The sequence below is a fragment of the Polistes dominula genome, unplaced genomic scaffold (assembly GCF_049000335.1).
Source record: "Polistes dominula isolate Pdom_NZ unplaced genomic scaffold, Pdom_raw_medaka contig_16, whole genome shotgun sequence".
Classification (NCBI taxonomy): Eukaryota; Metazoa; Arthropoda; class Insecta; order Hymenoptera; family Vespidae; genus Polistes; species Polistes dominula.
In genome coordinates this window covers 2333179-2347817 of record NW_028301040.1, presented here as the reverse complement: position 1 = coordinate 2347817, position 14639 = coordinate 2333179, and the positions used below count along the sequence as shown (strand labels likewise).

The 14639-nt window shown below is 33.4% G+C and overlaps 2 protein-coding genes across 7 annotated transcripts in view; one reads left to right on the top strand and one right to left on the bottom strand.

The window, feature by feature from the left end:
* Positions 1–14639, bottom strand: part of LOC107064875 (popeye domain-containing protein 1) — a 55380-nt gene that overhangs the window by 18632 nt on the left and 22109 nt on the right. The gene's annotated exons all lie outside the window — the stretch shown is intronic.
* LOC149031791 (uncharacterized) lies at positions 1579–2591 on the top strand. Its single transcript, XM_089174883.1, has 2 exons — positions 1579–1999; positions 2355–2591. Exon 1 carries the CDS (start codon positions 1688–1690, stop codon positions 1991–1993), a length of 306 nt encoding a protein of 101 aa, XP_089031009.1. The 5' UTR covers positions 1579–1687; the 3' UTR covers positions 1994–1999; positions 2355–2591.

Here is a 14639-nt window from a genome sequence, read left to right as displayed (position 1 = left end):
GACCTAATAATTTGAATAATACGTGGCCCATTGCTGGGCCCATTAATCGGCCAATGATCAACTACCATTAATGGGCCGATAATAACTGCCGGTAATGGGCCGATAATAAATGCCGGTAATGGGCCGATAATAAATGCCGGTAATGGGCCGATAATAAATGCCGGTAATGGGCCGATAATAAATGCCGGTAATGGGCCGATAATAAATGCCGGTAATGGGCCGATAATAAATGCTGGTAATGGGCCGATAATAAATGCCGGTAATGGGCCGATAATAAATGCCGGTAATGGGCCGATAATAACTGCCGGTAATGGGCCGATAATAACTGCCGGTAATGGGCCGATAATAACTGCCATTAATGGGCCGATAATAACTGCCGGTAATGGGCCGATAATAAATGCCGGTAATGGGCCGATAATAAATGCCGGTAATGGGCCGATAATAAATGCCGGTAATGGGCCGATAATAAATGCCGGTAATGGGCCGATAATAAATGCCGGTAATGGGCCGATAATAAATGCCGGTAATGGGCCGATAATAAATGCCGGTAATGGGCCGATAATAAATGCCGGTAATGGGCCGATAATAAATGCCGGTAATGGGCCGATAATAAATGCCGGTAATGGGCCGATAATAAATGCCGGTAATGGGCCGATAATAAATGCCGGTAATGGGCCGATAATAAATGCCGGTAATGGGCCGATAATAAATGCCGGTAATGGGCCGATAATAAATGCCGGTAATGGGCCGATAATAAATGCCGGTAATGGGCCGATAATAAATGCTGGTAATGGGCCAATAATAAATGCCGGTAATGGGCCAATAATAAATGCCGGTAATGGGCCGATAATAACTGCCGGTAATGGGCCGATAATAACTATTATTAATCGGCCAATGATCAATTACCATTAATGGGCCGGGGTTATCATTTGGATATTGAGCCCTCTATGGGCTATTAGAAAACGTCAATGATCGGCCGTTAGTTGTCATCCTTTGCCCGGCGATTGGCCATCCAAGGGCCTGTTTTCAAACTTTGTATGGGGAATTATTAATATCACTCGACTTGAAAAAAAAAAAAATAAATAAATAAAAGAATAACTCCATCCCAACTTTTCACCTTTACCAACCCCTACCCCAACTTCTTCTTCATATTCTTCTTCTTCCTCTTCCTTTTCCGCGTTGTGTTTACACTTCCCTTATTATTTTCATTTCAATTCTCATTATAATATCTTCGACAAGGAAACATTTTTATGTCATAAAAGAAAAAGAAATGAGAAATGTTTAATTGATCATTGAAGTTGAATTTTATAAAATAACAGATTCCCATGTTCTCAACCCTTTTCAAAGTTTGTTTGCATTTTAATTTATTTTCATTTCAACTTGTTCGTACACTTTCGACGGAGACTGTATCTTTCCTTACAAATAGAAAGGGATCATAATATCTCACGATTCATAAAAAAAAAAAAAAGATAATAATAATTACCATACGTGTTCCATCGACTGGTGTAAGTTCCTCAAAACTAAGGCACTGAAGCAAAAATACAAGCATCCTCCGGCACTTTCTAAAGATGTATAGAAAGTGCTAAAGCCTATTTATGAGGATCTGACTAAGACAGAACTGCTGGAAAGATGTTTAGGTGGACATACGCAGAATAATAATGAAAGCTTTAATAACTGCATATGGAACATGGCACCTAAACACCTGTTTAACGGCAAAAAAGTTGTTGAAATTGCGTGCAAAGTTTCAGCATGTATCTTTAATGAAGGATTTCAAACAGTGATGAAGATAATGGAAACGATGGGCATGAACCTTGGGCCAGGAGCGATCGACTTTGCTAAAAGACGCGACGACCGACGTATCGAATCTGCGAACCGTCGAAGCTCTGAGTGCTCAAAAGATACCAGATCAAAGTGGAAGAAGGCAAGACTGGAAGAAATTGAAGAATATGAACAAGAAGAAGGTCTATTGTACGGTCCAGGCATCGCAGATTAAGTTTAGGTAAGAATTTTTAACGATTTTGAGTAGAAAAAAAAAACTTTAAACGCGTTTATCTCGAAACTATGTTTTGAAATACTAGCTCCATCGTATCTCACGAACCAGTAAAACGATTCTTATAAAATTTAATCCACATATTCTACACATGAGCTGTAACAAAGTGACGGAGAGTTTTTTCTTATATTTTAATTTTTACTATTTATTTTTAGTCAAAAACAATAATAAAAAAGGTCAAATTTACGTTTTTTTTGTAATTTGTCCACCATTTTTTTATTTATTGATAAAATTTTTATATAAAACTGTCACTTTGTAGCTGAAGTCATACAGAATATAAAACCATTTTACTTGTATGTTTCAGGTAAGCCATTCTCAAGTTCTGATGGAGCTACCAAAGCACTAAAGTTTTAAGGTGTTTTTTTATACTACTGTTTTTGCAATAAAAAATTAATTAAAATGAAAAAATAAAAATTCATTTATATAGTTTAAGACTCAATTTAACAAACCTAACAACTTTTAGATCGATATCTTTTATAGTTTTCTTGGAAAAAATTCGCGAAAATAGCCTTTTTTTTAGGTGCTCAGAGTAGAAGGTCCCCTTAATATATATTTTGATGACGTTAGATATAACGAATCGTTTATAAATTGTTCAGATACAAAGATAACGATAAAATAGAAATCAAAAATTCGCATTGCATGTTACAAACGTAACGTTCAATTTGTTTTACTCTCGATAGAATATCAAAATCTTATTATCTTAGAAGGTCACGATGAGACTACTGCGTGACTGGAAATTTTCTTTTCTCGTTCTATTATATATTTTCTCTTCCAACTCAAATTCTCATCGATCTTATGAGTAAAAGGATTTCGTGAGGTATCTTCCGGTCAATTCGAAGAACCTCTCGTCTCTCTTTGCCCTCGAAATAACATCTTGACGCAATCAGTCTCGTCATCGGCCCTTTTGGCCCTTATACATCAGCACTGGACTAACTTGCTACGTAAAAACAAGCGATCTTTATCGTATTCGAAGTTGAACTTAGAACAAGCACTCTATATATCTTATTTCGATGGTCTGCAACCTTAAGCACTTTGTTCAAGCTTCTATCGAATGAATTGTGTTAGGTAAGAACATTCAACGTTATTTAGCATACATTTTCTTTTTTCTTTTTATTACCATAATTTAATAAAAAAAATATATTTATAACGTGTTTTTTGTTTTCTACTTTTTATTTTGTTTAATTTTTGTTTTTGATCTTACGGATAAAAATAACACGCGAGATATCGTTTCAATGTAATTATTCATTATGTACGATTCAATAGAATTAAACATGGTTATAATATTAATGATAACATCTGCGTAACTTATACAGATATTTTTAGATTGCATGAAAAAAGAAATGTCCTTGGTAAAATAAATGATCTTTATCAAGGTATTAGAATGAATGAACATTACAATTTATAAATTTGTATTATTAGATTAGACTTAGAAATATACAGGACACTAGAAAAAAAAAAAAGAAACTGTCTAGGGCTAGGTAGTGTCTCTCGTGTTGGAAAGTCAAGAGTCAGCAAAAACGCGTCGCGTGAGGTGTCAGATTATATTCGAGGAGTCATGACACGTGAGGAAATTTAGAGAGAGGCCAAAGGGTATAAAGTCAATTACAGTGGTAGGTCAAGCTTTTACATAGTAATTAGTCTATCTATGAATTGTCGTATATTCTATTCACGAACGATAAAGTCTAATCACAAGTAGGGTTTTCATTATAAATATTACAATAGAAATTCAAGAAGAAAATAAGAAGAAGAAGAAGAAGAAGAAGATGAATACTTTGCACACACAAAAATAGCTTCTCTTATTCCGCTGACATCATCTTCGATTCTTTAGCTTCTAACGGTATCTACACATCGATTCCTTCCTTCTCCATCTCTTTCTAACTCGCCTACTCTTTTTGTTCTATTTTTCCTCAGCTCAGGAGTTCCTCTACCTTTGGTAGCTTTTGTAATACTCGGAGTAACTGTCTTCTTTCGTTTCAATGCTCCCGATGGAATCTAGAAAGCAAATCGTGTTATCGAGCGAAAAGTAAAGGTTCCGAGAAAGAGAGAGAGAGAGAGAGAGAGAGAAAAGAGCACATCGTAGGATTTATCTCACAGTGCTTTTATTCTCAACGTTTACTACTAGGCACACAACACATTTACGCGTACACATACACGTTAACTTCGATGGTGTGATTTCGTCTCGATATAACGTCCTACGACGTGTCGTAAAAATGTTCCTTGTATCGCATTTGTTGGGTTCTAGAACCCTTACGATCACCTTCAGTGAATAACCATGTCCGTGAGTTATCGTAAACGACACCGCAAGCAAGCATTATCTTTCTTCCTTTTTTCTTCTTCTTCTTCTTCTTCTTCTTCTTTACTTTCTTTCTTTCCTCTTGACGGCAAAAAGAAATCTTCTTAAAGGACGTTTAACGATGTTTGATCAGTACCTTACCCCAACTAAAAGATCGAACGATGAGAATCCTAAGCAGTTTTCCTTCTAATCGCGGACTAAGTCGACCGATAGTTTACTTTACGAAGATTAAATCCTCTTTCAAGTTTTCGCTACGGTAAGTTCGCGATCATGGTAATGGTAATGATGATTTCATCTAGCCGCGAGATGATCCGTTTGTTTTCGTAGCATACAAATTAATAAGATCGCGGAAATTGAACTTTCCAAGTGAACCTTTTATTTGAAACATTTTCGTATAATAAGAAGAAAGATAATTAAAGTTAGATCAAAACTTAACGGAATCCTAGTATAATGAAGATTCATCTTATAAGAAAGTTTTCATTTGCAATATTTCAAAAAGGTAAATCGTAGGTAATTTCTCCATCGATCATTTAAATCTCCCTTTTCTATTAAACGAATGCGATTATAATGTGATAGAATATTTCAATGGAAAATTGGCAAATGTAATTTCGTAACACCACGTTAGGGATATAATCCTTGACACTGCCATTTTCCTCATAGGAATTTCATTTGGATAATAATCCCAACCTTCGATTGCGGAGGATGTAATCTTTAGTGATTAATATTCATGAAGGTGGAACTGCGGCTGATATTGAGGGATGGTCACGTATGTATAATTTTGATCAGAGGGACAGTGAGCAAGCAGGTAGGTATATATATAGTCAAGCTAGGGACTTGTTTCTCTCCATTAAATCTGGAATTCTAGGTGATCGGTGAACAAGTCAGAAATCGAGATTGCTGCACTTTCTCTTGTTGATATTACGTGTACCGGTTTTCAACTAGTTCCCATCAATGTTCTCTTAGCGAACAATATTCACGTTTTTTCGATAAACTTCACGAATTTATCGAAATTTCGAAGAACAATTAATTTTTTTTACCTTATAATTAATTCCTCCTCAAGTTAAATCATTTTCTCTAATGGTGATCATAAAAATAAAATCTTTTCTTTGATATAACAAAAATTAGATAAACGATATATATATATATATATATATATATATATATATATATATATGTATATATGTATACAATATTATTCTTTGACGTTAAACAAAAATCTCAATTATTTTGCAAATTCAAATTTTAGTAATACGATGAATTTGAAAGTAGTTCGTTAAAATTTGTCAACTCTATGCTAAAAATATCATGAAAATTCGAATGGTGAATATTTCATCAAAAGGAGCACCGGACTTGCTTGCCTTTGATATTTCATTTATATTAACGACGATAAGCGAGGACTACTAATTGCGCTAATTAAGGGACGGCAACGAAACCCGTTAGGTTTATTCACGATGACGCTCGTTTCACGAGGTTATCATAAATATTTTTACTATGCGTTCAAAATAATTCATCGTAGTTTCCTTCCTTGAGAAAAAAAACTCAATCGTCGTTTTGCTTTCTTCTTCTTCATTGCCCTTTATCCTTTTTTTTTCTTTGTCATATATTTAATTCCTATTTAAAAAAAAAACTTTCATTAAGCTTTACGAAATTCAATCGTAAAATATTACTTTTAACATAATCGTTGCATTTAGCGATCGAAACATAATTCGACGACAAAGTAGACGTGAAAAATCACGCGTTCGCAGCACACCAGCAACATTTCTTTTATGAATCCCATAAAATTGGATTATCGATTTTAACAACCATAACGTGATTTAATGGTACAGTACGGGGGAAGGAGGGGAAGGGCTAAAACCTGAAAACGCGTGAAAAGCGAAATTTTTGACCTTTTTCTCTTCTTTTTAGACCGAAATTATGAGGTATGGTAGAAACTCTGCTGATGAATTTCCGCTTCGACGTTACGATTCATCAACTAACGGAAGTATCGACAATCGACCGATTACATCGAATCATTCCGAGTATCGTATTTCTTTTTTTTTTTCTTTCTTTCTTTTTCCATTAATGCAGTCAAGCTTTAAAAGGTTATTCCATTTATGCCGACTCTGATGTAATTGATATAATCACCAATTATCGATTAATATCGCGAGTAAGAAAAAAAATTTCAAATAAAAGTACTTCTCATTAATTAGCAGATAAACAGAACTAAATTATTGAACAACATTGTTTTATTATATTTTCTCCTTTTTTTTTTTTTATATATATACAAAATTTCAAGTACGAAATTGCGACCACAAATTCTTGTCGACGCACAAATATTGTACATTTAAGTTTGCGCGTTATTTCTAGAACCGATTTTTGCATAAAGTATACTTTGCATACAAATTCTAACATCTTATTACGAATCGTAAATCGGATTGCTAGCAAAGAATAGGATCCCAAGAAAACATATAACCAAACAAGTTTATACACCGAAACATTTGTAGGGTCCCTGATCCAAACCAAAAAAAAAACAATTTCAAATCCGACCCTCCGACCCTAATTTCATATATACCCTAACATTTATCTATAAAAACCATAAGAATACAATTTTTCTATATGATTAGAAAATAATTAGAAAAGAAAAAAACATGATAAACCTGACCGAATGTGCAGTTTAAAATAATATCAAGCATTTATCAATGAACAGGATAAAAATATACAAATTTTTTGTAAATGATTCATTAGAAATTAATTAATAAGTAAAATGAATAAAAGGAAAAAATTTTGTTTCTTCGGATATAACTAGCATAATCGATGAAAAAAATAAATATCGCAAGGATAGTAGATAAGGTAATAGGTTATCAAGAAACCAAAAAGAGATATATGTCCAAAAAGGTTTCACAGGACGCATCGAGGTACTCGTAATACGAGTTTTTCGGTGGCTTCTATGACGGTGAAAACTTTTTAGCTCCATCGATTTTTCTCCCCCAGTATTATCAAGCTGACCCGATTCCCCTCCGCCGCTCTCTGCTTTCAAATATACATCCCTTTCTCACTCTCTCTCTTTCTCTTTTACATTTCTTTTTTTTTTCTTTTTTAATCGCATGCCCTTACCGTTAGTTGTTACAACGAACGATCGTGCGAAACTGTACGTCAATTTCAGCTAGCGCAGGATGACATTGTATATTCTCTTTTCCGCGCGTATTCTTTCAAAGATAACACATTTTTTTTTTCACATTTCATTTAGGCTTGAAAAAAAAAAAAAGTTCCAAAATATTTTTCAATATATTTTCAATAAAAATTCTTTGAAATTTATTAAAAGTCATATTAATGGATATAAATAATAAATCAATTTTCCGTCTAAAGATCTACCATTAATAATTGACAAATGACTTTTAATCTCTACTTTGTTGTATCGATATTTCTGAAAAAATAATTATATTGTAATATAGACGTGTTACAATTATCAACGAATTATTTGTATTTTCAATTCTAAATCAAATAAAATCATCATCCCTTTTTAGAGAAGATTTAACAAGCGATTGAAAAAAAAAGAAAAAATAATAAAAATGAAAGACAAGTGTACAATAGATGGGAAGAAACAAGCCGGAACAACTTCTTGCGGTAGGGGTGAATTATTTTCCAACCCTTTTATTTTCTCGTGTCATAGAACAAATATCTCACCCTTATGATGGACAACATCGTGAAACCTTCCGGACGGTTAACAACGTGCGGCTCAGAGGATGGTGGTTCTGTAGGAAAATGTCAAGGAAATGTTAGCGGGTCGTCGTCGTATCCGTGTGTAGTATCTTCTTGAGTTTTAACGGACACTCGAAGAAAAATTTAATGTTCTTTCTCGTAGGACTATTGAATATTTTATGTTTCTTTTTTTCTTCTTCTTCTTCTTCTTTTTCTTCTTTTTCTTCTTATTCACCCTCGAGAATATAAAATTTCTTTTTTTCTTCTTCTTCTTACGCGATTCCACTTTTGCCAACCTACGTACTTCGAACGCAATTAGAAAGTTTTGGAAAAAAAAAGAAAGATAATAGGTAAAAAATGTCATCTCATAAATGAAATATGATGATAAAAAGTAAAGCAGTATATCATGTCTTCTTCGTTCTCTTTATTTTCATCCCTTCAACGATATGTTTTACATCGACCAACGTACCATACTCCAATGGTAGTAGACAAAACCAGCCCTATCATTAGCTCAACTGTAATGAGAATAAATGTTTATTTCGATATCAACCTGCTGGCACTGCTAATATATTACACAATGTTTTCCACGAGAATACACTACAAAATATCCATCCTGTAACGTTTTAACAAATACATATGTATATATACATAATGTACATCTTTTTTGTTTGAGAGAAACAAAGAGGTATAAGTTTTTTTTTTTTTTTCCCATCGATCAAACAAACCCGAAAAAAGTATTTTACAACGATTTTTCACGGTAAGAGATATACAAAAAAGTTAATAAAAAGAAAAAAAACAAAGTGCAAACGCTTCTGTACATATATTCGGAAAACGATTTTAATTATTTGCCATGTAATTGGTAATCGATATACAAACGAACTAAATCGCTAGAGTTGGGATTTGCGTTTGGAAAAAGAAAAAGCTTGATAAAAATGTGGTTTTACGCAAGTGCTTGTGAATAACCATTGACGATAAAAAAAATATTGATGTTCGTTCGTCGGAAATGTATATTCGTATCGTTTGCTTCTTCATTGATACAAAGTTTAAAAAAAAAAAAAAAACAGAAATAAAGATATAACACAAAAGCATCCGACATCTGTTTCCAATTACGATACATACACACACACACACACACACACACACACACACACACGGAAACACATGTATATTCTTTGCTACGGTGTTAACGTGCGTAACTTTTTATTACTCGGAAACGAACTTTTTTCCTGCTCTTCCGTCGGTAGCTCGCTTTATTTCGCGTTTCATTAAACACTCCGTTTCCCCCCTTTTTTTCAAAGTCGCAATGATTATAGCGATGGTAATAGTGTGGGAGTAAGATGGATAGAGTGAGAGAGTGAGATAGAGCAAGAAAAAAAAAAGAAAAAAAACTCCATCTTATCACCGACCTCACGAGAAATCTTTTCATTAACATTGATTGTTCTCATGACTATTTATTGAAGTGAAAACTTCTTTAGAATGGGAGTGATCTGAAAAGAAAATAAACGGAAACGGAGCTATGTAACGAAGCAATGAAACGGTTGCCATACTAAATAATGAGAGAAAAAGAGACAAACATAGGATTTAGACTGCGAGGGAATGAGACGGAATATAGCTATTCAGTTTTTCCTATTCTCGGTCTCCCCTTTATGCTATGCTTCGTAGTTATCGCTCCTGGTTGTATATGTGTGTGTTTGAGTGCGACTGCATACTACAAAGCGTAAACACACATATTCTTTCGATACTCGAAATGTTTGTAGGTAGGAGCGATAGAAGGGTAAAAGAATAAACAGAGATAAGCGCGTAGGTATGCGACAAAAGTATAAGGTCCAAACGAACCGACGGTCGACATAAACAAAGAAGGTGCGTGGTATGTTTTTTTTTTACCAAAAGTGTCATTTCTTTTCTATTTAAAAATGTTTTTATTTTATTGAAAAATTATTATTAAATTATTTATTTCGTAAAAATTATTCTTATTAATGATTATGAGATATATAGATTAAGATAATTGTATTGTCTGTAAAATTTTACAAAAAAAAAATTGATTGTAAGATACATGAGAGAAAAAGAATTAGACAACATTGTAGAATACTTTTTTTATAAATATCCAAAGACATGTTTTTTAATTATAATGTTTGCGTATTTAGGAAATTTATACTAATTTTTCAATAAAATAGAAAAGTTTGTAAATACAAGAAACTCGATTACGAGGCTTTTTAACGAGGCTTGTTTACGAGATTCTTCTACGAGGCCTAATTAAACACACCCTACGGACTTATCGGAAAGACCCTACGGACTTATCGGAAAGACCCTACGGACTTATCGGAAAGACCCTACGAACTTATCGGAAAGACCCTACGAACTTATCGGAAAGACCCTACGGACTTATCGGAAAGATAAATCTCACTACTTTTCGGAAAAAACCTCACTACTTTTCGGAAAAAAAACTCACTTTTCGACAAGTATTCCGAATTCCTCAAACAACTTTTCTGAAAAGTAATGATGTTTTTTCCAAAAAGTAGTGAGGTATGTGTATTTTTGCTTCAGTGCCTTAGTTTTGAGGTACTTACACCAGTCGATGGAACACGTATGGTAGTTATTATTATCTTTTTTTTTTTTTTTTATGAATCGTGAGATATTATGATACCTTTCTATTTGTAAGGAAAGATACAGTCTCCGTCGAAAGTGTACGAACAAATTGAATTGAAAATAAATTAAAATGCAAACAAACTTTGAAAAGGGTTAAGAGCATGGGAATCGTTTATTTTATAAAATTCAACTTCAATGATCAATTAAACATTTCTCATTTCTTTTTCTTTTTTTATGAAATAAAAATGTTTCCTTGTCGAAGATATTAGAATAAGAATTGAAATGAAAATAATAAGGAAAGTGTAAACACAACGCGGAAAAGGAAGAGGCAGAAGAAGAATGTGAAGAAGAAGTTGGGGTAGGGGTTGGTAAAGGTGAAAAGTTGGGGTGGAGTTATTCTTTTATTTATTTATTTTTTTTTTCAAGTCGAGGGATATTAATAATTCCCCATACAAAGTTTGAAAACAGGCCCTTGGATGGCCAATCGCCGGGCAAAGGATGACAACTAACGGCCCATTGGCAGTTATTATCGGCCCATTAATGGCATTTATTATCGGCCCTTTAATAAAATTTATTATCGGCCCATTACCGGCATTTATTATCGGCCCATTACCGGCATTTATTATCGGCCCATTACCGGCTTTTATTATCGGCCCATTACCGGCATTTATTATCGGCCCATTACCGGCATTTATTATCGGCCCATTACCGGCATTTATTATCGGCCCATTACCGGCATTTATTATCGGCCCATTACCGGCATTTATTATCGGCCCATTACCGGCATTTATTATCGGCCCATTACCGGCATTTATTATCGGCCCATTACCGGCATTTATTATCGGCCCATTACCGGCATTTATTATCAGCCCATTACCGGCATTTATTATCGGCCCATCACCGGCATTTATTATCGGCCCATTACCGGCAGTTATTATCGGCCCATTAATGGTAGTTGATCATTGGCCGATTAATGGGCCCAGCAATGGGCCACGTTTTATTCAAATTATTAGCCCATTAACATCATCATAATTTAATAATCTATATATCATCATCTTCAGACAGTTATATATTTCTCTATGTCTGATCCCCGAAAAATATACCTGACAATACGAAGGATTATACAGATTACAATAAAAAAAACTGCTTGAATAAACAATGAAAGAGAAAGGGACTGAACAAGATAAGAGTCGTCCGTGCGCGCCGAACGCTCAGGAAAGCGGTCCGAGGTAGTTACGTTCAGGCACCAAAAATGTAGTTAGAGACATCGGATCTTTTTGAAATTTTAACACAATATTTCTACATATATATACATTCGAAAAATGTAAAAAAAAAAAAAAAAATTTTTTTTAATTGCAGAGTAGAAGGTCCCCTTAATTTAGTTTTTTTTCTTTATCGATAATTCCTTTGCTTATCGCTGTTCTCTAATTTTCATCAACATCTATTCTACATTCTTCTTTTTCTATATTTAAAATTAACTCTTGTAACTACTTAAAATAAGGATACTATTTCTTTAATAAATTACAACATTTCAATTAATTTATTCCGTTTAAATTAACGATACAACATAATCTTTCCATTTTCTGTATTTCTCTTTTTTATTACTTTCCCTTTTTCTTTTTGCTTTTTCCGTTTCGGTTATTTTGTCGACAACGAGTATATAATAATCGTAGGAAATTTTTGGATATTCGTAAAGCAGATGGATATAAATTGCAAATGTGATTAAATTAACTCTACCGTAGATTATCAAAACCGAGAGAGAGAGAGAGAGAGAGAGAGAGAGAGAGAGAGAGAAAAGAGAGGAAAACATTAAGTGATATCTCAACATGCAACGTTCTCTTTCTCTCCCTCTCTCTTTTATTTTCACATCGCTGATCCCAACGTGTTACAGATCGCATCAACGTAACGGGACAATATTTATTGCGATTACGTATTTAACAAATTACACTTCAAATTAATGACACATTTTTATACCACCTTTTTCATCTCACGTATAATCAATAATTGCAAAAAAAAAAAAGAAAAAAAAAGTATTTTCATTCGCTCGATTTTATAATTAAAAAAGAAAAAGGAAAGAAAAAAAGGAAAAAATTGAATTTACACGTAGTTAAAATTTTAACACCGAGAATCTTTCTATAGTTATATTAATATTGCACGTTCTCGAAAGTTATAAGAGAAAATGTCGAAAATTTCCTGTCAAAATTTTAAAATAGTTACGCGTTAACGAATAATTACCGTAAAGTGACGTTAAAATAAACTGCGATAGAAAATTCGTGTACGGAAATGTGTGAAACGAAGCAATCGTCGAAAACTGGCGTTAGGTATGCTTTAATTTCGAACAAGGAAATAAACGCTTGAGATCCAATAATTTGGTGCGTTAGAACGACCCATTTTATACGCGTAAGCACCGAACATGATTTTAACGCGAACACATGAGATACAAGGGCCCGAAAATTCTATTCGTTGGTACAGCGTGAAAAATGCGTTTATTGTTCAAAATATTCCAAATGATTCCACTCGGTGTCATTTGCATTAAAAATAATTTTTATTTTCTTGTTTCTCTCTCTCTCTCTCTCTCTCTCTCTCTCTCTATCTTTCTCTTCATCTATCTCCATCCATCTTTTTGTCCATTCAATATATGAGAACATAGTGGAACATTTTGTACATCCTATTAACACAGCAAGGGATCGTCATTAAACACGCTCCAAAGCTTTTAAATTAATGTACATGCCATCCAATATATGAGCTATCCTATTAATTATATTTGAAATTATTGTTTATGCAAATTTTTTTTACAACCTTATTTCACGATAACCGTAATTTATTGATATTACACTATAATTAGTTCTAAATAATACAAAACATAGCGATAATTTATCTCGTTAATTAGGTTCCCCCTCCCTCCACCCCACCCCCCACCCCAAAATTGCATCAGTTGCGAATAAGATACTTATCACTTTCAGTTATTCACACTTCACGGACAGTTCAATTTTCAACCGAACGATATTGACCAATCTCAAGAGAAATATGTTGTCAGCTATGGAAAAATTTATATATACAAAATCTATATATATATATATATATATCTATGGTGTATATACATTTTCAATTTGATTGTTAGTAAAAAGTATAAGAAAAATGTTCTAAACTTTTTCAATTAGATTATATAGATGATGTATCAGTTAAATTGTGCAAATTTTCTTAACTTTTAGAATGTATTCTTCACAGATAGACGTAGTGGAATCGTCAGTTCGTGCGAAGAAAAATGTACCACTTGGCACACGGTTGAAAGACGCGAAGAATAGATGTGCTTTTCTACACAAAATCTATCGACGAATATGAAAAAGGAAGACGAAAACATCGTTGAGCTTTTCCAAATAAAAATCACTTTATTCACGATCTATCTATTCGACACTTATAGTTAAAAAGTGGGATTATTTCTAGATTGTACGTCGATACATTATTTGTCTGAACGATGATCGATGAAAACAAAAGAGAGAAAAAAAAAAGGAAAAAGACAATTTTTAACAAATATGACACTTTTCGTTTGATTTAAATTAATAATAAAAAAAAAAAAAAAAAAAAAAAAAGACAATAAATGATCGAACGTATTTAAAGTCGATAATAAAAAATATCATAACGAGAGCAAACTTCGAAATGGAATTTACTGTCTATTCTCTCATTGGTTATTTTCAGGAGAAAATTGTCGCGACCATTATTTGATTAACACCAATGCCAAACGCCAGATAGAAAGTCGCCACATAAAAATGTAGGAGTTTGATAACATGCGAAACGTGCCACCGCGAACTGATGACAAGCGACAACACTTTGACGTGTCCTCGCTCCTACTCATCGTTATCGCATGTTACCCTTTCGAGGATACAAATGCGTCATTATTTTTTATTACCTTCGTTAAAATCGTCACGATAATAGTAGAAAATGGAAAGAGAGAAAGAGAGAGAAAGAGAGAGAGAGAGGATAAGAAAAAGATATTAAAAAATAAAAAAAATAAATAAAAGAAAACAACGAAAG

Coding starts and splice junctions, on each gene's coding strand:
- LOC149031791 (XM_089174883.1), top strand. CDS start 1,688: ATGGCACCTAAACACCTGTTTAACGGCAAAAAAGTTGTTGAAATTGCG.